We start from the raw sequence: 25439 nt of genomic DNA, 5'->3' as shown, positions 1-25439 counted from the left end.
GGGACAGCGCCCAGGCCCAGAGTTCAGGCCCCACAACCGGACCCAAAAACAAAACAAAACAAAACAAAACAGAAAGCTAGAAGTGGCACCGTGGCTTAAGTGGTAGAGAGATAATCTTGAGCAAAATAGCTCAGGGGCAGTGTCTAGGCCCTGAGTTCAAGTCTTGGGACCAGAACAACAACAACAAAAAAAACCCAAAAGGTCTGGGAAGGTGGCTCAGTGGTAGAGTGCTTGCCTTGCATGCATGAGGCCCTGGGTTTGATTCCTCAGCATCACATAAGCAGAAAAAGCTGGAAGTGGCGCTGTGGCTCAAGTGGTAGAGTGCTAGCCTTGAGCTGAAGAGCTGAGGGACAGCGCCCAGGCCAGAGTTCAGGCCCCACAACCGACAAAATAAATAAACAAATAAAAAGGAAAACCACAAAACCTGTGGGTTTTTGTTTTTGTTGTTTTCTGGAAGATTTGAAGGCATCTTAATGAAGGGGAGGGGATGAGGCTGCAGGGGGAGTCTGTGGCATGGCGGGGCTTTCTTTCCTTCTGAGCGTTGCCTGCTTGCTGTGAGCTGTCCCCACGGTCCTGAGGCTCAAGAGACACCTGTCTCCAGGGAGTGAAAGGCAGGTGTTTTCCTGGATTGTCCTCTTCTGGAATTGAACCAGAAAGCTTGCTCCCTGGGGCTGGATTCCACCATGAATGCCGGAGACCAGGGCACTGTGTATGTGTGCACATGTGGGCATGCGTGCGTGTGTGTGTGTGTGTAGGAACTGCAATGTCTGTAGGGAAGGGCACCCTAGCCCCATGTACTCCCCTGGGCATCGGGCCTCCATCCTGCTCTGAATCCCAGCTTCCACCTTCAGTCCTTCCACTTCGCTCAGGCTGGGAAAGGAGCCCTCTGAACCACCCCCCCCCCACAGGCCGGTGGCTCACACCTGTAATCCCATCTCCTCGGGAGGCTGAGATCTGAGGATCACGATTCTAGCACGAGACCTTGAGTTCAAGTCCCAGTACCGGCACAAAAATAAAAGAAAATGGAAAGCCAGCAAGAGGAAGCATCTTGCCAGACAGGTGGTGACAGCCACACCATGCTGGAAGTGGGGTGAACCCAGAGCCCCACAATGCCTTACCTCCGACTCTCGCTGCACTCAGCCTGTTTTTCTTTGAGTGAGAGAGAATCATGTGTGATAGGTCTCATTCTGATCCAGTAGGCGCCAGAGATTGTGGATAGCCAATCAGATTAATTAAGATATACACACGCACACATATGAATGTGTGCGTATTGTTCCAGGCAGCTCTTCTTACCTATGTTATTTTTCAAATAACGTCTTGTGTGTGTGCATGCCAGGGCCAGCCTGGCCTGTGATCCGCCTATTACGATTTCCTCTTTGCCAGGAGGACAGGTGAATCTCATCCCATGCAGCTGTTGATGGCACAGAGTGGTGGGGTTGTATTTGTACCCTCCTGGCCTTAAACCCTGATCCTCTCCATCTCCATCTCTGCCTCCTGAATATTTAGGATTGCAGACATGAGCTGCCACGTCTGGAAAGATTTTTTTTTTTTAATGAGATTTTAGAAGCAGTTTATTTTCCAAGAGATTGTGAGTCATCTTTGTCTCATGTTTCTGACCTGGGAAGGCAATGTGTAGTTAGAACAGTTAATGAGGAAGAATGTAGAGGCTCAATTCCAACAACTGTGATAGTCTTTATAACAAGTCTAATAAGAACCTCATCATAAACCAGTGCTCAGGCCTGTAATCCTAGCTACCCAGGAGGCTAAGATCTGAAGATTGTGGTTCAAAGCTAACCAGGCAGGAAAGTTTGTGAGGCTCTTATCTCCCATTAACCACCAAAAAGTTGGAAGAAGAGCTGGCTCAAGCAGTAGAGTGCTAGCCTTGAGTGAAAAAGCTACCAGGGACAGTGCTCAGGCCCTGAGTTCAAGCCTCAGTACTAGCACAAAGACAAAACAACAAATAAACCTCACTCCTCATATCCACATAGGGAAATCAAGGCACACGGAGGTGATGGAGTGTTAGTCAGGGTAGTGAGTGAATGACAGAGCCAGGATTTGTTTGCCAAGTTGGAAAATTCAACTTACTTAGGGCTGGGAATGTGGCTTAGTGGAACCAACCTTGGGTTGGGTTCCTCAGTACCACATACACAGAAAAGGCCGGAAGTGGTGCTGTGGCTCAAGCGGTAGAGTTCTAGCCTTGAACAAAAGCAGCTCAGGCACAGTGCCCCAGGCCTTGAGTTCAAGCCCCAGGACTGGCACTAAATAAAGACTTGCTTAGTGATATCATTCAGCTCAATATTTAAGGTTGATCTTGCTGCTCAAGCAATGAAGACAGAGAGAGCCCTCCCCTTCTCTAAACACAGCGAGAACTTCACAATTCATGTGTGTGTGCACATACATGTGCACCAGTACTGGGACTTGAACTCAGGGCCTGGGTGCTCTCCCTTAGCTTTTCCATTCAAGGCTGGAGCTCTAACACTTGAGGGATGCTTCTACATCTGGCTTTTTTTTTTGGCCAGTCATGGTACCTGAACTCTGGGCCTGGGCACTGTCCCTCAGCTCTTCAGCTCAAGGCTAGCGCTCTACCACTTGAGCCACAGCACCACTTCTGGCTTTTTTCTTTTTGCTTATGTGGTGCTGAGGAATCGAACCCAGGGCTTCATGCATGCAAGACAAGCACTCTACCACTGAGCCACCTTCCCAGCCCCTGGCTTTTTTTGCTAGTGAATCAGAGATTAGAGTCTCCTGGGCTTTCCTGCCGGGGTAGGCCTCAAGCCACAATCCTCAGATCTCAGCCTCCTGAGTAGCTACAATTACAGGGGTTTGGGCACATTTCTGAAGCTAGACTCCCTGGCTGTTCTCGAACCCTGGCTCCTGCTCTCCTGCCCCAGCTCTCCTATCTTGGACATTGTCAGGCTTGTTGGCTCTCGCTTCAGTGCTCACTGGCCTGGTCCTGCAGCACTGTGAGCACTTTGTCTGGAGTCCACACACCTGTCCACAGGCCCTCCCCCAGCAGGCCAGAAGTGCCATGTGGGTGTTCCACATCACCCAGTACCTGGTCAGAGCAGGCAGGAAAGCCTCCCCTGCCTGGGGTGGCCGGTAGCCCTGGCTTTCCCCTTCTTGGGGTGCCCATGGCAGCCCCTCATTTCTCCTTGCCCTGTGTCTCTTTCTCCACTCACCCTGACATTTCTTGGGATGGTCTCCAAAAGAAACCCTTGCTCCTGAAGTTCCTGTCTCAGGCTCAAGAAAACCTAAACAAAGCCACTCCCAAGTGATTAAACCTTGATCAGCCTGGCGGCCCTCCGGGCCCTCCCGGCCCTGCCGGAGTGACTCAGGCCTCAGAGGCTCCCTGGGCTGGACCACACAAGCTGGTACCACGTCACCGCCCAACTCCCCCCACCCCCAACACTGGCTCCCATCCCTGCACTTCGGCTCCTGCAAGGCCTCCGGCCCAGAGGGTCACTTTTCCTTCCTGTGAGGTCCCCAGGGCGGGCAAGGGGGAAGGAACTACAGGTGGGAGGTAGAGGAGGTGAAGAAGGAGGGCTCACTGATCATCCTTGTGAATGGTGGCCGGTATGTGCCAGTCCCAGGGTTTGATCTCAGAGCCTCTCCCTTTTGCTTGATTTACTTGCTCATAACAGGTGCTCTATCACCTGAGCCAAACCTCTAGTTGGGCATTTGGCTAGTTCATTGGAGATAAGATGCTCTTAGATTTGCTGACCCTGAAGGCCTCCACCTGCGATCCTCAGATCTCAACCTCCTGAGTTGCTAGGATTCACAGGCATACGCTCCTGGTGCTGGGCTCAAGAAAATACTTTCTGAAGAATGAGTTTGTGCCATCTCTGGCCTGGAATCCAGTGGAGTCCAGAGACGCCTCACCCTGCCTCACTTCGGGCCTCCTAGCAGATCAGGCTGTATGTATGTATGTATGTATGTATGTATGTATGTATGTATGTATGTTTGTCAGATGTGGGCCTTGAACTCGAGGCCTGGGTGCAATCCCTGAGCTCTTTTGCTCAAGGCTAGCACTCTACCACCACTTTGACCTACAGCAACACTTAAATTTTTCTGGCAGTTAATTGGAGAGAAGAGTCTCATGGACTTTCCTGCCTGGGCTGGCTTTGAACTGTAATCCTCAGATCTCAGCCTCCTGAGTAGCTAGGATGACAGGTGTGAGCCACTGGCACTCGGTTCAAAATTGGCTTTCATAAAAGAAAGTGGGGATGGATTCTGAAATGATCTTTCTGGAACCTTGGATGCACCTTCTGCCTTCCTAGGGCCACCACCTATGGACTTGATGTGGGTCAGGACTGGGCAGTGCTGGCCTCCTCAGAGGCTGAGCCCCAGTGGAGACCCCCTGCCCGATGCCTTTCTGGAAGTCTTTGCATCAAAGGCCCGTCTCAAAGGCCATCTCCGGGAGACAGCCTGTGTGACGCACGCGCGCTGCGAGGAGCCCCGTCATCTCGGCTAATAATAACCCTGAAGCTGACAATTAGGCTGTGTGCACATCCCAGCGGCTCAGCAGCTAAGATGGTGTTTTGGTCTCCTAGTTCCTATTAGAATTCATCACTTCAGATTTCAAGTTCCATTTGGCTAAGCGCTGTGTGTGTGTGTGTGTGTGTGTGTGTGTGTGTGTGCGCGCGCCAGGCCTGGGGCTTGTACTCAGGCTTGGAACTGTCATTGAACTTTAGGCACTCTACCACTTGGATGACAGCTCCACTTTTGGCATTTTGGTGGTTAATTGGGGATAAGAACTTTCCTGCCTGGGCTGGTTTTGAACTGTGATTCTCAGAGCTCAGCCTCCTGAGTAGCTAGGATTTCAGGCGTGAGCCACCAGGGCCTGGCTTCCTTCCATCTTAGAATATCTCCACCCAGGACGCTCTTACGACAGCGCTTATTTCCTGTCTTGAACTCTGGGCTTGGGCTCTGTCCCTGCGCTGTTCAGCTCAAGGCAAGCGCTCTACCGCTCAAGCCACAGTGCCACTTCCGGTTTTCTAGTGGTTTATTGGAGATAAGAGTCTCCCGGGCTGGCTTTGAACTGAGAACTTCAGATCTCAGCTTCCTGAGTAGGTAGGATTACAGGCATGAGTCAGCGGCGCCCAGCTTGTTTCCTGTCTAGCGGTTATGTGGCGAGGTTTCTCAATCTGGTCAACAGGGCCAGGCCATCCGGAAACAGATCTAGGCAGGATCAGATGGTCCTTCAACACACATCTCCTGAGCCTTCCCACCCTAGATTAACATAGGGCTGGGGTGGAAGCAGGTTGTAGAGACTAGATGAAGACCCTTCCTTGAAGACAGAAAGGAAAGACAAATACATACAGACTTGTCCAGGGTGCAGAGCTACAGAGGGTAGGAAACCAGCATCTAAGAGATGGGGTATAGGGTGTCTAAATGGGGGTGCATCCACAGGGCACAGAGGAAGTAGCATGTGTGAAGTGGGTTAAGAATATATGTCTGGGCCCCGGTGGCTCACCCCTGTCATATGAGCTACTCAGAAAGCTGAGATCTGAGGATCTTGGTTCAAAGCCAGCCCAGGCAGGAAAGTCCTTGAGACTCTTTAACTCCTATTAGCCATCAAAAAGCTGGAAATGGAGCTGTGGCTCAAGTGGGGGAGTGCTAGCCTTGAATAAAAAAGCCAAGTGAGAGTGTGAGGCCTTAAATTCAAAGCGCAAGCCCCAGGACTGGTGCACACACACACACACACACACACACACAGACACACAGACACACAGACACACACACACACACACTTGCATGGACGTTAAAGTAAACTCTGCATACCACCTTTCCCCTCCCTGTCTCCCGCCTCTGTGAGATGCAGGACTGTTAAGACGCCTTCAACTTGGAGTCTGAGCTTTTTGAAGCAGCCAGGCCAAGAGATGATGATGGCTGCTGTGGCCTAGCCCATCTTCTCCACACTGTGGGGGGTGTAGAGGGGCGGGGGGGGGGGTGATGGGGGGGAGGCCGGAGCACTGGAGGAAGAGGAAGAGGTTTTGCAAAGAACTTTCCTTGGCGTTTATATTTGGGAGCTGAATTCCTGGGCTCTTCACCAGTGGCTGACTTCGTGCTCTCCAACACGCCTGCCTTTCATCTGACCTGGGGTGAGCACAGGATGGGCAGGAGTTGAGGGCGTCTGTCTGGGGCCCGAGATCCTCCCACGAAGCTGATGAATCAGGTGTGAAGCCAGCTGGAGCATCCGCGCTCCCCTCACAGGCTGCCTGCCATTTCCTCCGCTTCCCCCGCCCTTATTTGGAACCCCTGACAGCTGAGCCACAAGCAGGCGGGCGTGGCTGGGCGCCGGCCAGCTTCAGTCACCCTCTGCTTCCCCGCGTGGGTCGCGCGTTGCCAAGGAGAAAGAATCCCGAGGGCCCAGTGGGCTGATAATCAAGGACTCTTTTTTGCTCCGCTCACACCTTTGAAGTGGGGGCCTCTTGAGAGAAATCAGCAAGAATGTGGCTGTTGCCCGAGGGTCCAGGGGGGCTGCTCAAAGCCGTGGTGCTCTGCTGGGCTGATAACTTTAAAAGGACATCTCCGGGCTCTCACTTGGCGGGCTTTATCGCTGCAAGTGACAGAATGGGGAGGGTTCGAGCACTCCCAGCGCTCTTGGAGAGCTGGGGGGCTATAAAAACGGAGGCGCTGGGCAGCTGGGGACAGTGAGGGACAAAGACAGAGCGAGAGCAAGCAAAGAGAAGCGAGAAGAGGCAGCCAGCACCAGACAGCTCCCTGATCGAGGCCAGCATGGGCTCCTTCTCCACCATCTCCGTGAGCCTCCTCCTCTTCCTAGCCCTTCAGCTTCCGGACCAAACAGGCGCCAACCCTGTGTACAATACCGTGTCCAGTGCAGATCTGATGGACTTCAAGGTAGGGCCAGAAAGCGGGGGATACCCAGATAGGAAGCGGGAGGCTTTCTGGTACTGGGTTTCCTCCTCTCCATCTTCTCTGGATCAGTGAGGTCTCTCCCTTTCCCTGTGTGTGTGTGTGTGCGTGTTTAAAGAATCTGCTGGACCAGTTGGAGGAGAAGATGCCGTTGGAAGAGGAGGCTGTGCCCCCACAAGGCCTGAGCGAGCAGAACGAAGAAGTGGGGGCCGCTCTCAGCTCTCTCCCTGAGGTCCCTCCCTGGACCGGGGAGGCTGGCCCCGTGCAGAGAGAGGGGGGTGCCGTGGGGCGGAGCCTCTGGGACTCCTCTGAGCGCTCTGCCCTCCTGAAGAGCAGGCTGAGGGCACTGCTGGCTGCCCCGCGGAGCCTGCGCAGGTCCAGCTGCTTCGGGGGCCGGATGGACAGGATCGGAGCCCAGAGCGGGCTGGGCTGCAACAGTTTCCGGGTAAGTGGAGGTGGGGGGCTGGAGGGAGGAGGAAAATGATGGGTTTGGGGAGAACCTGACTTTGCAGGGGTGGAGGGGCATGTTCTCAGGAAATGGATCAGCATAGAAGCTAGTTCCTTCTGAGACTTCTGCCCCAGCTTGATGCTTTCCCCAAAATCTGAGGATGATTCCACCATCTTCAGCTCTAGCCTGATGAGAATTGTTAAAGGAAGGAAGGAAGGAGAGAGGGAGGGAGGGAGGGAGGGAAAGGAGGGAGAAAGGGAAGGAAGGAAGGAAGGAAAGAAGGAAGCAGCCAGGCTCTGGTAGCTCACACCTGTAATCCTAGCTGTTCAGGAGACTGAGATTTAAGAATCAAGGTTCAAAGCCAGCCCGGGCAAAGAAAGTCCCTGAGACTCTTATCTCCCAATTAATCTTTCAAGATCCTGAAAGGTGGAAATGAAATGCACAAAGACTGCCCTTATTAGCACTAAGGAGTAACTCTTCCCTATTTAGGAAACTCAGAGGCCGGTGGGCTGAGATTGAGGCTGGGGGAAGAAGCTGGGTGGGTCAAGTTTGAGTTTAGTGCAGTCCAAGGGAGCTCACCTCTTCAACAGGACAAGGTCACCAAGACAAGTCTGATTTTCTCTTTGTAGTATCGAAGATAACAGCCAGCGAGACAAAAGGCGGCCAGGCTGGGGCGGGCTGGGAGATCTGCAGCCCTGGCACCCCTCACAGCCGGGTCTCAGCTCTGTATGAACCTGCACGAAGCTGCAGAATCCCGTCAATGCTGCCATTCTATGCTAAATATGGAGAGAGTGGTGTAACCGTGGCTCTCCACCCCTATCTCCCACCCCATGCATTAAGGTAGCTCCTTCACCTCTGACTGAAAACTTTTGGCAAGTGAATTAAACTTCAGCACCATGGACAGAAGCCAAAGGCCTGATGTGGTGTGATTTCTTTCCTACCCAGGGGGAAGAGAGTCAAAGTCATGTATTCGTTGTCAGAGAGAAAATGATTCTAGTTTCCCTTTCCAACTCTCCTTTCCTTATTTCCTTGAGCCAAGGTTTGCTATTTAGCCTAGCCTAGCCTAGAACTCCTAACCCTCCTGCCTCAGCCTCCTGAACGCTGGGATTATAGGTGTGTACAATCCCATTTGGCCACACCCAAGTTTCTTTCTTCTTTTCCTCATTTCTTCCTCCCTTTCTTTTCTTGGTTGGGGCAAGGAAGGGTCTTAAACTCCAGTTCTCTACCTGCTCTGCCCTTCACCCAGCCTCAGCCACAGAGGCCCCTGGAGGGGAAAAAATAGAGCATTTTTCTCCAGATGCCAACAGGTGTGGTGGCCCTTGCTTATTGGAAGAAAAACCCACAGAACATGAGGGCTTCTCATCCTGGAAACAGCTATTAAATTAGATGACTTTGGGTTACAACGCTGGTGGGTGGAAGGGCCTATGTCGGAAGCGAGGGTGCCCCCTGCATTCCCTCTGGAACCTGGGAGTCCGCTGCCACAGCTAGGAAGGACACCTGAGCTCAAACAAGGCTGCCACTTCAAAGCCCAGTGAGCAGAGAATGGCTTGCTGTGCTGAGAAGTTCCAGGTTCATGTTTGTGAAAACACAACCCGCAATGGGCAGCTATTCATTTATTTAGGGGTGCTGGGGACCAAACCACATCCATTGAGTCATGGTCTCTCCCTTTGCAGGGCCCTAGTGTGTAGCTTGTAGACTGGACTATATAGATTTCTCTTCTTGCTTCTGAAAAGGGTATGGTGCTAAGCCTGTGTGTGTGTGTGTGTGTGTGTCCATACTGGGGCTTGAACTCAGGGCCTAAACACTGCCCCTGAGCTTTTCTGCTAGCACTCTACCATTTGAACCACAGCTCCACTTCTGGCTTTTTGGTGGTTAATTGGAGATAAGAGTCTCAAGGACTTTCTCCTGGTTTCAAAACAAGATCCTCAAATCTCAGCTGATTACAAGCATGAGCCATCTGGCTGGTGTCCCTGCCCGCCCCCTCCCCCTCCCCCCTCCCGTTATTCAGCCCTGGGGAGAACATTGGATTCTGAGCAGCAGTGATGGCAGGCCACGCCCCCTACAGGGCAGACCACACACCCCAGTGCGCAGAGAGGGTGGGGGAGGAGGAGCACACCACACTCGGGCCAGCAAGCCAGGTCACATTTCTTTTTTTTGTATGGGTCCCGGGGCTTGAACTCAGGGCCTGGACACTGTCCCTGAGCTGCTTTTGCTCCAGGCTAGCACTCTACCACGAGCCATAGCACCACTTCCAGCTTTTTCTGTTTATGTGGTACTGAGGAATTGAACCCAGGGCTTCATGTATTCTAGGCAAGCACTCTACCACTAAGCCACAATCCCAGCCCCCTGAGTTTTTTGTTTGTTTGCTTAAGGTTGGAGCTCCACCACTTGAGCCACAGCTCCAATTCCAACTTTTTTACTGGTTATTCAGAGAGAGAGGGAGGAGAGGGAAGAAGAAAAAGAAGAGAAGAGGAGAGGAGGGGAAAGAAAGACCAACACCCCTTTCCAAAATCTCTTGTTCTTGGCTCTGCGAAGCTGCCCCTAGTAGAAAGAAGGATTTTTGGAAGAAAGACAAATAGACCAGTATTCATCTCACAGGAGAAACAGTGGTATCCTGATGATTTTTAGCTCCACAGAGCTAAACCAATCTTAATGTTTTAATCTTTAATTTTTGTTTTAAAAGTTATTATTATTATTTGGATAGGAACTTATGTTTTTGACCACGGGTGACCTGAATTGGAAATTCTTGTCCTTATCTCTCCCACATAGCTGAGATTAGAGACATGACCACCATATACTTGTTGTTGAGATGGGGGTCTCACCAACTTTTTGCCCAAGCTTCACTTCTCTGGGCTGGGAAGGTGGGGCCCTGGGTTCGATTCCTCAGCACCATATAAGCAAGAAAAAAAAAGGCCAGAAGTGGTGCTGTGGCTCAAGTGATAGAGCACTCGCCTTGAACTGAAGAGCTGAGGGACAGCGCCCAGGCCCAAAGTTCAGGCCCCACAACCGGACACCCCCCAACCCCCCCCCCCCAAAAACAAAAACCTTCACTTCTCCAAGATCCCTTCCAAGTACCCGACTGCAGGTGTAAAGCCACTTTCACCCAGGCCCCTAATTTTTTGTTGTTAATTGGGTTTGAACTCCGGGCCTGGGTGCTATCTCTATGCTCTTTTGCTCAAGGCTAGGGCTCTACCACTTTGAGCCACAGTGGTACTTCCAGTTTTCTGGTGGTTAATTTGGAGATGAGAGTCTCAAAGACTTTCCTGACTGGGCTGGCTTCGAACTGCGATCCTCAGGTCTCAGCCTCCTGAGTAGCCACCAGCGCCCGACTTCCTAAATTTGTTCTTATGAAGGCAACTGATGGACGCTGGTAAGCGGAGCTGGTGGCCGCTAGGCCTGCTGGGCAGACAGGAGGGGCGAGGCCCTGTGACACCCAGCACGGCAGGAGAGAACCCGGAGGCAGAGGCTAAGGAGATGGATGCAGACATTTTATTCCACATGATATGGCTACTAGGAGGACCTCCCAAGTTCAAATAAAAATAGAGCTTTACAAATTAAAAAACAACTACGATTTACACACACAACGGACATGGCTGACGTTACAGTTCAAACTAACAGTGCAAACGTAAAGAAGCCGCGGCCAGGACGACAGCCGGGGCTGCAGGGCTGAGGGCCAACACTGTAGGTCAATACTGCCAGGCCCAGGAGGCCGCGCTGGCCTCCCCCAGAGCATGGGCCTCCATGGAGGCTGCACCCGCGGGCCTCCTGGAGCTCTGTCCTCCTAGGGCGGCCGGCCCTGTGCTGCATCAGGCCCACCGCACAGGCAAGCGTCCACCCCACTAGTGACATACGGTCACAAGCAGATGCCCCCAAAGCACAGAACTGCTTGGAACTGAGGACAGCAAGCCTCACCCCATCACCACCACCTGCACCCCAAGCTGCAATGGGCAGAGCACTGGGAGCCAAAGGGTGCCAGTGGTCAGTATAGGGAGCCAGGGAGCCAGCCTGGAAGAGTGGAGGCGATGGAACGATGGATGGGGAGTCTGGCTTGATTCTATTTCTGGGCTCAAGTGACATGGACACAGGGCTGGGTAGGGAGCGACAGGAGGGGACACATCATCTCCTTGTGTGACCTCATGGGATGGCTGGCCCTTGCGGGACCCAGGGGGCCTGAAGGGGTGAAGCCCGTGGCAGGGGGTGCACTCCGACAGTTGGGTACTTTATTTTGGGGGTGGGCACTGGGGATTCAACTCAGGGCTTCCCACTCTTGGCTTTTTCACTTAAGGCTGGTGCTCTACCATTTGAGCTATACCTTCACTTTCCAGCTTTTTACTGGGTTACTATTCTGCCTGAGCTGGCTTTAAACCTTAATTCTCAGATCTCATGCTCCGAGGGGCTGGGATTACAGGAATAAGCCTCAGTGCTTGGCTGGGCCCTTATTTAAAAAAAAAAGGACAATGTGGTCAAGTTTTGAACGTTGCCAGAAAAGCAAGAGCAGCGAGGCAAACGCACTGGCTAAGTTCCATTTTGTTGGAAGTACCATCCCAAACACACACCAGGCTACCACAGAGGCCAGAAGTGGAAATATCAAAGTTGTTTTGGCCAAAACAAGCAAGTGGGGGGAACCGGAGGTGATGCTGCGGGGTCCCGAGTGCCCGGGGAGCTTCCTGGGCTGGGGGAGGGGGGAGTGAGCGTGAGACCCACCAGGCCCGGCCAGGACCAGCCTCTCCCAGGCTGCAAGGAGCCAGGCCCATGCACCCAGGCTCTCAGATTTCTATGGTTTGAAAAATATGAAATGAGCTGGACCCTGGTGGCTCACACATGTAATCCTAGCTACACAGGAGGCTGAGATCTGAGGATTGAGGTTGAAAGCCAGCCCGGGCAGGAAACTCCCTGTGAGACTCTTATCTCTAATTAACCACCAGAAAACTGGAAGTGGCGCTGTGGCTCACGTGGTAGAGTGCTGGCCTCGAGAACAAAAGCTCAGGGACAGCACCCAGGCCCCGGGTTCAAGCCCCAGGACTGGCAAAAAACAAAACGACAACAAACATGAAATTCAAACAAAAGCTACCGTGAGTCCCAGAGGGTGGCTGCCACACATGTGGAAGGGGAGGAAGATGCGTGACAGCGCCCTTACCGGATGCCACGCAGTGCCCACGAGCGGCCATCAGCCTGGGCTGGGCTTGGCCTGTGCCAGGGCGCGGCACGCTGCACGCTCCTCAAGCTCCACACTGGCCCTCTAGGCTACTGACCAGAAGGGCGACCTTCCTCCCTCCCTTCCCTCCCTCCCTCCCTCCCGTCCCATGGCCACCCACCTTGTCACATACCTTTGAGTGGCCTTGGCTCAGGACGGCTTGCTGCCGGTCTGTAAAAACGGCCCCTTCCCTGGTGCTCGGAGTTTGGTCTGGGGTACCCAGCTCCAGTTAACTTGGGGAGCAGGGTCGAGGCTAAGCTGTGGCTGCCCTACCAGGGAGGAACTGGGAACTAAGAAAGCCCAGAAGTCATGGGAGTGAGAGGGTTGGGGAGACCACGGCTGTTTGCGAATGGTGGGGCGGGGGGGGGGGGGTGACTCTCGATAGGACTGGAATCTGGAGACTGAGAGTCGGATCTCCGTGCTCTGTGCTTCTGGCTGGTGGTGGCTCCAGTGAGACTTGGGCCATGGGGAGCCCAGGGCGAGGGTTGTGGGGGTGGGAAGAGGTGGATCACTGCCTTTCAGACAGATCAGAGAAGCTGCTAAGAGACTGTGTATGGGAGGCCTTGGGCTCAAGCTCCCGAACCACGGGGGGGGGGGGGGAGGGAAGGGGGAGAGGAGGAGGAGGAGGAGGAGGAGGAGTTGTTCCAAGAAAGGCCTCCCTGTTCACAGGGGCTTTCTCCAAGCCCAATTTCCAAACTCAGCAATGGACTTCATGGAAAACAGCCCCGCAATGTTCACCTGGGCCCAGGCCATCCAGGATATAAGGCAGCAACTGGGCACTTCAGAAGAGCAGGAACGGCAGGGCAGGAAAGATACGCAGGGCCCAGCCTGCCTTCCACCCCTGGCCCTGGCTCACGGGGGTTGGGCAGGCCTGTGCCGACACTGATGCAGAAGCACAGGGAGCAACGGGGGCCTGTGGAGAAGCTGGAAGAGCCCAAGCTTCCAGTTCAGGCCCATCTTCAGGATCTCTGGCCAGCGTAGTGCTTGATGATTCCAGGCTTTCTGGGCAAGGGCGTAACTGGGAACCTCTGGGCTGGAACAGCCCAGCCACCTGTGGGGCCCTCGAGTGAGCATGCGCCTGCCAGGCGGCTTGGGGAGGGGGCCGCAGACTCAGAGAGTCTGGTAATGCTGCCGCAGCCGGGCCTGCAGAAACTCATATGTCAGGTTGTGCCGAGTAATGATCCCCACGATCTAGAACAAGAGAAAGGTCTCAAGTTGTTTGTTGTGTAAAGTCATGTCCCACAGATGCTCTGGAGAGTGATTGCATTTTTAGGACAACCAGAAATATAAGGTGCCAGACATGGTGGCACACACCTGTAACTCAGCACTTGAGTGCTGGGCACTGTGCACCCAGCCTAAGCATTTTGTTCTAAACCCTCTTGTTAGTGCTACAAATCTCCATGAATAGGTAGGAAACAATAGGGTAGGTCTGGAGTGAGGAGACTGAAACTCGGACAGTCACAAGTCACAGTAAGGCAAGAAGGCAGCATGGCACCCTGGCGCCACCTGCTGGCCTTCTGGGACAGAGGCGGCCCAGGCAGAGGGCCAAGGGGTGTGGTCAGGCTCACCTCTCCCACCGCGTTCACTACAGGCAGGTGGCGGAGGCCCATGGTCCTGAACAGGTTGAAGACTTGGGAAACGTGGGTGTTGGGAGAGACGGTGAATGGGGAAGGGTTCATGTATGGGGTGACATCCTGCAGAAGAGACAGCAGGGGTCAGCTGCAGCTGACAGCCCTCATCCCAGACAGCCCACAGACAGCCCCTCAACCATCCCAGACAGCCCACAGACAGCCCCTCAACCATCCCAGACAGCCCACAGACAGTCCCTCAACCATCCCAGACAGCCCACAGACAGCCCCTCAACCACAGCCATCCCAGACAGCCCCTCACCACAATCATCCCAGACAGCCCACAGATAGCCCCTCACCACAATCATCCGAGGGTTCAGCAGCGTCAGGTCCAGGTCATGGATGTCGGGGTACCGCGGGTAGTCCTCGGCCATCTCAGCATAGGAAAGGCGTGGCTGGCTGGCACTCTGCAATCCCAACCAAGGCGAGTGTCCTTGCCAGGGGAGGCAGGGGCTGGCGTCCCCCTTTGCCAGCCCTGCTGCACATCTCCCTCCCCATCACCATGTGGGGATCTTCCTGTGCCACCCGTCACTGCTCTGTGCAGGCCTGTCGGACCTCAGGCTGGAGCCTGTGGACAACTTGCCCAGTCGCCTACTGTGGACAGTGTGGGGGCCCGAGGCAGGGGTGTGTGTATGTTCCCGGGTGACACAGGGTGTGTGTGTATGTTCTTGGGTGGCACAGGTGTGTATATGTGTGTGTTCCCGTGTGGCACAGGGAGGTATGTGTGTTCCTGGGTAGCCCAGGTGCATGTGTGTGCATATACGTGGTCTTGAGTGGCATAGGTGTGTCTATGTATATTCACGGGTGGCAGGTGTGTGTGCGCACATGTGCCTGGTCTTGGGCGGCATAGGTATATGTTCCTGGGGGCACAGGAATACTCAAAAGTCTACCTGTGAGAGGAGAGAGCCGGTGGAGGTGCCCCCCTTTCTGGGAGTGAAGCACGGTGCTTGGATGTGCCCAGCCCGTGGGCAGGCAGAGGTCCGGGAGCCCGTGTGGCCCAGGGCCTCCGGGTCACTCACCGACTGGCTTTCCGAGTAGCACACGCCCCGGACGAGCAGGGTGACGAGCTGTGAGCGCAGGACAAGGCCGTGGAAGGTCAGCGGGCGGAAGCGCTCCTCCATGGTCCAGTCTTCGCTCGGGGACTGGTCAGGGTATAGGTTGGGGTAGGGGGTGTATCTGTTACACAAAAACCAGACGCTGCCTAGCACACCCTGGGCCGGGCTGCTCCCTCAGTGCCACGGGCAGCGCGGGTGCGGGCCCCACCTGCGCTCCAGCATCTGCTGCAGCAGGTCCTCCTTCTCGGCTGGCTCCTCAGGGGCCGCGTGCTCCTCGCACATGTTGCGCAGCTCACTGGACGGGTAGGACTTCATGGACTGGCTCCGCTTGCGCTGCTCACCCGCACGCGTGAGGATGCTGGACTTCTGAGGAGGGGCAGGCACAGGGGCAGGCTTTGCAGGGACGCCGCATGGCTCTGCCTGGCACACACACCCAGCGGCCACTGCCCAGCCCACGGATCGGAGAACAACCGGGCTCTAATGACAGAACTGGACAGGAGCCGTCAGAGACCCAGGACGGCTGCCAACCCTGTGGCTTCTTTCCTATTCTGTACATTGCATCATACCTAGTTAAAAGGTCTCCTCAATCTATGTGCAGAGAGCTGCACTAGCTAGAGAGCCTCAAATCCTGACTAGATTTCTTTTGCTTGGGAACAATTCTTCCCAATAAGCACACATATAAAATTGTTTTGGTGCCAGTGGCTCACACCTGTAAATCCTAGCTACTCAAGAGGCTGAGATCTGAGGATCATGGTTCAGTGACTGCCTGGGCAGGAAAGTCCGTGAGACTCTTATCTCCAATAAACCACCAGAATACCAGAAGTGGTGCTGTGGCTTAAGTGGCAGAGTGCTGGTCTTGAGCTGAAGAGCTGAGGGACAGCGCCCAGGCCCAGAGTTCAGACCCCACGACTGACCAAAAAAAAAGATCCTGTGGCATGTCTTGGACGGATAAGGCCCATCTGTGCCGTGAATCTATGCTGTCGCAGCAGGCCAGGACACAGCCAGTCAGGGTTACCCAGTGGGTGTGGCAGCTTGAGCGGGAACACCAAGGCCACTTTTCCTACCTTGAACTTGATGTTGTTGCTGATGAGCTGGTTGCCCTTCATGAACTCCCTCTCATTGCCCCGGTTCTCTGTGACCACTGGGAAGGCGTGGTGGACCGTGGTGCGTAGGATGCTGACCAGAGACTGGATGCGCGTGTGAGGGTAGACGTATGTCAGGTTGGGCTCCATGATGTCGCTAGCTCTCAGCCTGGGGAGGGGAGAGGGAGGGGTGAACCAGGCAGCCTCAAGAGCAAGCCTACTGGGAACATGCTCAGGGGGTGGTGCTGGTTCCCCTTCCCTTCTGCAGCATTCCATTCCCTTCTCACATGCCGTGTTGTCATGCTGGTGGGCGGCGGGCTTTTACCCATGCCCCCCCTCCCCACGAGACCCAGAGGCCCGTGGGAGAGCTGGCCAGCCTCCTGCACACTACCCGCTACCTGCTAGGTATCACCATTAAACTGCTAATGATACTGGAACTGAAATCTTCATCTTGGGGTCTCCTTTGGATCAGGGAATGGCACACCCCAGCTCACAGATCAAATCCAGCCCTGCTCACTCAGCCACAGTATTTTCCTGCTCAGTGGTGACAGAGATGCACCAAGCTGACCATAGCTGTTTCTTGGCACTGCGCTAGCCCATCGGAGCTGCCTGCTGTCTGGACTGGAGGCTGCAGGGTCTGTGGGATCGCCCAGGCCAACTGTGGGGCACATGTTGGGTGTGCATGCAGCAGGCCGGCCTCATTCCCTGACTCAGACTCCATCCGTCACTGACCAGACCCAGACACCTGGCTGCACCCTCCTCAGCCTCGCCCAGCCTCTTAGCCCCTCTGGTCCCCACCTGAGCTGCTATGCTGGAGAACAATGTGCCTTGTCCCCCCTAGCCAGCCTTCCCACCCCAACCCCAGACATGGGGCCTTACTTGTCCATCTCCACCTCGGTCTCCCACTCCAGGAGTGGCACGCCCCGCAGGCCCACGTGGATGTCATAAATGCCCTTATTGAAAAAGTCCCCTGTCCATTTGGCTACCTGAAACACAAAGTAGCAGCCTGAAAGCAGGCCCTGTGGGGTGGGCTTGGCCCCGAGCCTGCAGGGAGTATGTGTAGGGGAACACTCACCATCAGGGTGATCATGATGGGAAGCCCATAGGTGATTTCGTTGGTCGACTCAATCAGGATGACCGTCAGGCTGATGCTCATCCGGACCACGCCGCCCAAGAAGGCCGCTGCACCAATCAGGGCAAAGGTCCCCGAGTAGATGTGGCCCAGTCCGATGTAGCTGGTGAAGAAGCACACGAAGATGGGCTGAGAGTCTTAGTATGCACCTGTTTATCTACAGCCGCCACACTTGTGCCTGTGTGCACAAATGTGTGTATTCACATATACTTACGCACATATACTCTCACACATAAACTTTTTTTTTTTTTTTGGTGCTGGCTCTGGGGCTTGAACTCAGGGCCTGGGTGCTATCCCTGAGCTTTTTTTTTTTTTTTTTTTTGCTCAAGGCTAGTGCTCTTGAACCACAGCTCCACTTGTCGCTTTTTAGAAGTTAACTGAAGAGACTCACAGATGGGCTGGGAAGGTGGCTCAGTGGTAGAGCACTTGCCTTGCATGCATGAGGCCCTGGGTTCAATTCCTCAGCACCACATTAGCAAAAAGAAAAAAAGCCGGAAGTGGTGCTGTGGCTCAAGTGGTAGAGTGCTAGCCTTGAGCTGAAGAGCTGAGGGACAGCGCATAGGCCCAGAGTTCAGGCCCCACGACCGGACCCAAAAAAAAAAAAAAAAAAAAAAGAGAGACTCACAGACTCTCCTGCCCGAGCTGGCTTCAAACCTCCATCCGCAGATCTCAGCTTCCTCAATAGCTAGGGATTACAGGCGTGAGTCACCAGCACCTGGTCCTCACACATATACTTAGACTCACACGCACCTCTGTGCACATATACACACACTCACACATATACACTCTCACAACACACACACACACTGTACCTTTTCAGGACATTGGCAACAAGGCGCCCAAAAGCTGCCCCACACAGCAGAGAGGGCACAAACAGACCACTCGGAACAGAAATGCCGTAAGTCCAACAGGCAAGCAGGAAATAGAGAATGAAAAACAAGGCCAGGGTGACGGGGCTGAAGGTCCCTGCAAGGGAAGACCAGACTGAGATGCAGGCCTCCAGCGCCACCAAGACCCAGCAGGCTGTCCTCCTCGCAGGCCCTTCCACAGCCTGCCCCAGGCCCCCTCCCAGCACAGGGGCAGGGGCTGCTAGTTGCTGTGTGGCTGGGATGATACAGGAAAAGCCTGAAGTCACTTGGAGGGAAGGGTGAGGCTAGCCAGTGGGAGCCCAAGCCCAAGCCCAAGCCCCACTGGGCTGGGGCAGTGCAGACTTACCGTCCTGGTGGAAAAGCTGGAGAATGGCTGACTCCTGAGGATTGAAGAAGAGTGTGGCCATGTCATTGTACGTATCATTGGGACAAAAAAACGTCTTGATACTTGAATTTACATCTTCTGATGTGACCTAGAAAGCAGGAGTTAAGAAGTCAGCCTAAGTGGGTGGCCGGTGGCTCACGCCTGTCATCCTGGCTACTTAGGATGCTCAGATCTGAGGATCACAGTTCAAAGCCAGCCCAGGAAGGAAAGTCTGTGAGACTCTTATCTCCAATAAACTACTCAGAAAAGGACAGAAGTGGCGCTGTGGCTCAAGTGGTAGAGTGCTAGCTTTGAACACAAATAAGCTCAGGGACAGTGCCCAGGCCCTGAGTCTAAGCCCCAGGACCAACCAAGGAAAAAAAAAAAAAAAAAAAGGTCAGCCTAAGGACACCTGACCAGGACACTCTGGTCTCTAGCAAGGTCAGAAGTCAGCTGCACAGCTTTGCCTCTGCTTACACTGGCAGCAATGGAGGAATGAATGTAGTCACTGTATTTAATACACACTATGTAAGAAATGAACAATGCGACTTGTGGGCAGGGACGGGGGAAGGAGGAATGCAGAAAAGCAAAGGAAGGAGTAACATTGTCCAAGAAGCATTATACTCGTTATCTTGCTTACGGAATTGTAACCCCTTTGTACAACTCAATAATCACAATAAACAAAATTGGCTGGGCACCAGTGGCTCATGTCTGTAATCCTAGTTACTCAGGAGGCAAAGATCTGAGAATCACAGTTCAAAGCCAGCCCAGGCAGGAAGGCAGGAAAGTCAGTGAGACTCTTTTTTGCCAGTCCTGGGGCTTGAACTCAAGGCCCTGAGCTTCTTTTTGCACAAGGCTAGCACTCTACCACTTAAGCTTGGCTTTTTCTGTTTATGTGGTACTGAGGAATCAAACACAGGGCTTCATGCATGGTAGGCAAGCACTCTACTACTAGCCATATTCCCAGCACCAGTGAAACCTATCTCCAATGAGCTACTCAGAAAAAGCCAGAAGTGGCTCTGTAGTTCAAGTGGTAGAACACCAAGCCTTGAGCACAGAGAGGCTCAGAGACGGATCTCAGGCCTTGAGTTCAAGCCCTAAGACCAGAAAAAAAAATTGAGCAAACCCAACAGTAGTTGACCATGATGTTGAACTCTGCATTTTGATGTAGAGTGAACTAACCACTACAAAAACCTTCCATCACAGTTCACTGTGGACATGGCCTGCTTCCTCTCTGGGGCTGATGGCTGGACCCCCCCATGGGAAGAGTTCAGCAGGTGACAGACAGGTGTCCAGGCCACTGCTAAAAGGCCTTACCTAACAGCCTTTGCCTTGAACTTTCTGGGACAGAAACCCACCTGTCATGAAACTTGGTGGCTGTGCCACACTCTGGCAACCCCTCTTCTAACCCCATCTGGAGATCGGAATCCAAAGGGGAAAAGGGAACCAACTTGCTCCCCACCCTCCCAGCCTTGGGCTCTCACCGTGGTTCATGGGACCATCTGGTTTTCTAGCAGACAGTGCTCAGGGGTCATGCGTCACACCCATGGCTGTCCACTCGAATACAGAATGGCTTTGCAAAGATTAAGAACATGCATCTGACTCCACTGATGGCAGGGTGGAGGCGCTCTGGGTGGGCACCGTGACACTGGGCAATGTTTTAATAGCATGACCCCAGGTGAAGCTGACTGGGCCACACAACAGGATTCAGGCTGCCACAGGGGGCAGAATGGAGCCCTGCTGGCAGAAGCTGGTGAAGGAGAAATGTGTGCCACGTTCTAGCATCACAGAGCAGAGCAGAGCTGAGCCGATGGTGGACGGCTGAGCCCCAGCAGCAAGGCTGCAGTGGCAGGCAGGGTTTCCCAAAGCACAACTGGAGGAACCAGTCCTGAAGACCTTCTGGAAGATCTCGTGTCAGCTGCACTGAGAAGCAGGACAGCACTTCTTGGAAAAGCAGAGCAGACACGAAAATTACGTGGCTTTGCCACCTACTCTGCCAGGGACAGCATTTCATGTCTCATCTACACGGTGACAGCAAAGCCACCCTCATGCCACATGCTATTAGCTAAGGGATCTGGGCCAAGACCTCTCTTTGCCTTGGTTTCCTAATATGTAAAGTAGGAAGAGCTGGTCTAGCCAGTGCCTGAATGAGTCCATGTCTTTAATGGGCCCGTAGAGACTGAGGTCTGGCACACAGCCACACTTCCTGGAACAATGTGCTAAGGAGGTCTGCTTGGTCTAGGTCGACCCACGAGACCACAGGCACAGAATGCAGCTTGATTTTTTTTTTTTCTGTCTGATTTTGGAGACAGGTTTCACTCTGTAACCCAGGCTAGCTATGCTTTGGCCTCACGAATGCTAGGATTACCAGCAGGAGCCACTATGCCTGGCACAGAATGCTTCTGTGGTTGTTTTTGAATGTTCCAGAACAGAACACACTTGGAAAACTACTGGTCTCATGACACAGACCCAGGAAATAACTGGGGCAGGGGCCAGCAAGCTTCCCTGGAGAGCAAGGAAGTGTCCTGTACATTTTGCCATCACCCAGTGTGGCCATCTCCCTTCCCCCGGCCATCTGAAATGTAAACAGCCCTCAGCTCGGGCAGCACACGCGAGCAGCTATGAGGACCGGGTGGGGCTGTGGCCTGCTGACCCCAGATCTAACGTGTCTAGGGCTGCACGCCCTGTTCCTGGGACACTGAAGAGGCAGTTCTCCAAGACAAAGGATTGGGGGGGGGGGGTCGGGATGGGGAATGTCTGAAAGACTCACATGACCAGTTAAGAGCAACAAAAAGAATGTGGAGAAGGCTTACCAGCTGCCACCCTACAGGCTGGACACATGGCTGTTTCTCAGACCCACCAGTGGCCAAAGCACAGGGTAGAGTCAGCCCCCATGCCAGCTCCTGTGCCCTGCTCCCCAAGGAAAGACCTTGGAAAATGAAGGGGAGACAGGAACACAGGATACTTCCACAAGAGCCAGGAGACACCAGGAAAAGGTTCATGGGTCACCCGGACACCAACGTTCCTTTGTATGTATGTGTGTGTGTGTGCACACATGCGCACACCAGTACTAAAGCTTAAACTCAGGACCTGGTGGTTTAGCTTGGCTTTTGTGCTCAAGATGGTGCTCTACTACTTGAGCCACATCTCTACTTCTGGCATTTTTATGGCTAGTTGGAGATAAGAATCTCATGGACTTTTTTTTTTTGTGTAGGCTGGCTTTGAACCTTGATCCTCAGTTCTCAACCACCTGAGTAACTAGGCTCACAGGCTTGTTTACCCAGTCCTAAGAGTGACTCTCACACTCTCAAAGGCCAGGGGGTGGGTAAGGAGACCTGCTCAGTGGTCCTTGCAGGCCTGGAGTAGGAGAGTGAGCAGTCCAGAGCCCCAGCTCGTTTCTGACAAGTGTTCCCTAGGGAACAGCTCCCTTCCCACATAGCCAGACTCGTTCACAAAGGCAGACCAAGAGCCAGACTCATTCACAAAGCGGACCAGGCAGAGGGTGTCTGTGTACAACCTCTCAGGTAGAAAGATGGTGCACAGTCCCCTCTCAGCCACCTGCTATCTAACACCTAGGAACAGCAGGCTCTGGTGAGGGTGAAGGCAGCAGGTGTGTCGGGGCTACCTGGAGCTGGACGGAGCCATTGCCGATTTGACCCGCAGAGGATATCTCTCGGCATTCTCCTAATACCATTGAGGCCACAAACACCACCACGGTGGTTACCAGGGACACCAAGAGGCTCTCCAAGACTCTAGGAAGCAGAGCACAGCTGTCACAATCCATAATGACACTTGGCCGGAGGAAACACACCCTGCGCCCCCCTCCCACCAGGGCACTCCCATCAGCCCCTGGCCAGCCCACACTGGCTGCATGACTGCTGCATCCCAGCAATCTGCAGTTCAAAATGGGCAGTCAATCAAGCAGGTGACCATATCCACATACTCTTTCCACAGAATTAACTGGCCTCCACAGTACATCCTCGGCAAGAGTGGCCTCCACAGGGCTACAATGACCCTCCTGACTTGGTCTTGTTGCCACCGAGAGATCATAAGAGGTGGGCGTCAGCCAGCACCTGGGCATACATGAAGCGCAGGATAGGCCCCATGTCCTGTCTGGCCAGCAAGGTGGACTTGGGAGCCTGTGTTCATTGTTGTGGGGGAGGCAGGAGCTGTGTCTTGGGGAAAGAGGGCCCCTGAGCCGGGCTCAGGGAGCTACAGCAGGCCGGGGGAGGCAACTATGCAGATACCTGACGAGCTTAGGTTTCGGGTGCACGTTTCGCATCCGGTACTTTGCAAGCCTCTTGTTCAGACAGTTGAACGTGGCTCCTAGGAGGCCCCCAATGACCCCCATCACGACGAAGAACCCCAAATCCATAGCTGTCCAGAGATGACATTTTTTATCAGAGTCAGAGCACTGAGAGAAGGGGGAAGGGAGGGAGAGAGAAAAACCAGAGTGGCCATGTGAACAAGAAGGGACAGAGAGAACACAGAAACGGGAATGGGGCTGCCGCCAGGTGCTGGTGGCTTCCGCCTGTAATCCTAGCTACTCAGGAGGCTGAGATCTGAGGATCATGGTTCAAAGCCAGCCCTGGCAGGAAAGTCTCATCTCTAATTAACCACCAGAAAAACTGAAGTGGTGCTGTGGCTCAAGTGGTAGAGTGCTCGTCTTGAGCTGAAGAGCTTGTGGGACAGCGCCCAGGCCCCAGAATTCAGGCCCCATGACCGACCAAAAGAACAAACAAACAAACAAGAATGGGGCTGCCTTCCCTTCTCTAAGAGCTGAGGCCCTGTCAGAATCCTTCCCACGCGGAGCATGGCATGTGTGGCAATACCAGACAGACGCCTCACTAGAAGCTGTACCTGGCCTCTGACCACCTGTGTGGTCCTTCACCTAAGAGCCAGTTCCATGGGTCAGGCAAGGAATACTGGGAGAAAAGACAGGCATACCTTAAACTCGCCAAAGCTCAGCAATCCTGGGAGCTGGAAGGAGCCCCAACTTCCAAACTGAACCCCAGAACGGAAGAAGTTCAGGGTGAAGGTGGCAGACATAGAGCAGAAGAGCTGGAGACAGTGACAAAAACAGGGGCTCAACTGTGACAGGTCTTCCTCTCTCCCTTGAAGCTCAGCCCCACAACTCCCCCCCCCCCCGCCCCCGCCCCAGGCCTGCAGACTCGGGGCTGGGATGGGGATGGATCCACCCAGCTGATGGACTTCCGGAGACAATGTGGAAACAGGCCCTAAGATGGCCTCCTCCCACTAGCCTTCCACGAGAGCCCTTTGAGAGCAGACACCGCGTCAAGAGGAAGGATTGCTCGAGGGAGATGGGTTCAAGTCCCGACCCTAGATGACGGCCACTTTGTGCTTTCGTCAGATGGCCCACAGAGGACGGTGGCCATCTGCCGTGGGGTGGGCAGTGCTGACATGAAAGGATAAAAGCCACGGAGGGGAGGCTCGGGCGGCTCTCGCCCTGCAGCCTCCCCAGAATGATGCCCAGGTGGGTTCTGGGGTGCGGTTTCCTCCAGTATCTCCTCACCACTTTCCATGTGAGCCCTTGGTTCCAGAAGGACGAGCCCTCCTCCAGACTAAACAAGGTGCCTCCAATGGGTGCCCCGAAAGCGGCAGCTACCCCTGCGGCTGCCCCGGCTGAGACGAAGTCTCGCTTGTCTCTGAGGAAAGAAGAGAGGGTGGGTGAGGGTTGGGGATAGTTAATCCAGAAAAGAGCCCTCTGCTGCAAGCACCTCCCACCTCGCCCCGTCTGAATCACACAAACACATCTGCACGTGTCCTTTCTTGGTTGGTTAGCAATCTTAGACCAGGCTTCATGCTCTGAGATGCTTCTAGGCCTTGTGGCAAGAAACAATAAAAGCCATGCGCTGGGTGCTAGTGGCTCACACCTGTAATCCAAACTATTCAGAAGACTGAGAGCTGAGAGTTGTGATTCAAAGCTAGCTCAGGCAGAAAAAGTATATCAGACTCTTATCTTCAATTAACCAGTAAAAACCTATAAGGAGAGCTGTATTTCAAGTGGTAGAGTGACAGCCCTGAACAAAAAAGCTCAGGGACAGCATTCGGGCCCTGACTGGCATTAGTATTGGCGTTTCTCTCATTCTCTCTTTCTCTCTCTCTCTCTCTCTCTCTCACACACACACACACATGCATGCACGCGCACACACACACACACACACACACGCACACACACACAGAGCCATGATGCCAGCTTGGTATTTGTGCTCCTCTGTCAGTGGGTGTGAGTGCCACCGGCTGCATGGGCTGCTCTGAGCAAGGCTAGGGCAAGCACTGAGCCTGGCCTGACATGACCATTTTTTGCATAAACACTAAGTCCTCATGTTTCCATACCTGTCGCTTCGGAAATAAGGGAAGTTAAACTGGATCTTCCGCAAGGAGATGCTCTGAAACTAAAACAGGAAACAGAAACAAAACAAAATCAGAGCAGGTACACCAGGATGGAAGCTGCAGGACCCCACCGCATGGGGGGGCTGCAGGAACAAGGTGACCAGAACAGCAGTGTGAAGAGAAGGAAGCCACCTCCTGTGGGAGGAGCTTATGTTTCCTGCCCTCAAATTTCTAGGCCTTTCAGAAATTGCATTTTGTACAAAGTCAACAAATCAGAAAGAAAAAGGGGAAAGAGCTGAGCAAAGGACTGGGAGGAGCCAAAAGCTGCTGCATAAGATGGAGTGAGTTCTGTTCAGGGATGTTGGGAGGGAAGGCCCCAAGATGGAGTTAGCTCTGCCCCAAGAGCCACTCCCCAATCAGCACCACACATCCTGGCC

General features: G+C 53.8%; 2 protein-coding genes across 3 annotated transcripts in view; one reads left to right on the top strand and one right to left on the bottom strand.

Moving 5' to 3' along the window:
- The first annotated feature begins 6585 nt into the window (after nucleotides 1-6585).
- Nppa (natriuretic peptide A) lies at nucleotides 6586-8230 on the top strand. The gene is made up of 3 exons (XM_070036947.1): nucleotides 6586-6861; nucleotides 6995-7321; nucleotides 7954-8230. The coding sequence occupies exons 1-3, from the start codon at nucleotides 6739-6741 to the stop codon at nucleotides 7963-7965; spliced, it is 462 nt and encodes a 153-aa protein (XP_069893048.1). The 5' UTR covers nucleotides 6586-6738; the 3' UTR covers nucleotides 7966-8230.
- Nucleotides 8231-12630: 4400 nt separating this feature from the next.
- Nucleotides 12631-25439, bottom strand: part of Clcn6 (chloride voltage-gated channel 6) — a 34122-nt gene continuing 21313 nt past the window's right edge. The window contains exons 9-23 of one of the 2 annotated variants that reach the window (XM_070037386.1): nucleotides 25006-25064; nucleotides 24182-24314; nucleotides 23596-23709; nucleotides 22896-23062; nucleotides 22274-22400; nucleotides 18631-18757; nucleotides 18228-18381; nucleotides 17359-17518; nucleotides 17163-17269; nucleotides 16266-16452; nucleotides 15410-15567; nucleotides 15166-15322; nucleotides 14446-14553; nucleotides 14087-14212; nucleotides 12631-13709 (exon numbers count right to left, since the gene is read on the bottom strand). In XM_070037386.1, coding sequence (XP_069893487.1) covers nucleotides 13629-13709; nucleotides 14087-14212; nucleotides 14446-14553; nucleotides 15166-15322; nucleotides 15410-15567; nucleotides 16266-16452; nucleotides 17163-17269; nucleotides 17359-17518; nucleotides 18228-18381; nucleotides 18631-18757; nucleotides 22274-22400; nucleotides 22896-23062; nucleotides 23596-23709; nucleotides 24182-24314; nucleotides 25006-25064 — 1965 coding nt within the window. In that variant the 3' untranslated portion in view covers nucleotides 12631-13628. Of the gene's footprint in view, nucleotides 13710-14086; nucleotides 14213-14445; nucleotides 14554-15165; nucleotides 15323-15409; nucleotides 15568-16265; nucleotides 16453-17162; nucleotides 17270-17358; nucleotides 17519-18227; nucleotides 18382-18630; nucleotides 18758-22273; nucleotides 22401-22895; nucleotides 23063-23595; nucleotides 23710-24181; nucleotides 24315-25005; nucleotides 25065-25439 lie in introns of those variants that run through there. The other variant, XM_070037387.1, reaches the window with a different exon arrangement.

Source organism: Dipodomys merriami, unplaced genomic scaffold (assembly GCF_024711535.1).
Source record: "Dipodomys merriami isolate MVZ:Mamm:240054 unplaced genomic scaffold, mDipMer1.0.p SCAF_28, whole genome shotgun sequence".
Taxonomy (NCBI): domain Eukaryota; kingdom Metazoa; phylum Chordata; class Mammalia; order Rodentia; family Heteromyidae; genus Dipodomys; species Dipodomys merriami.
This window is presented reverse-complemented; position numbering and strand designations above follow the sequence as displayed.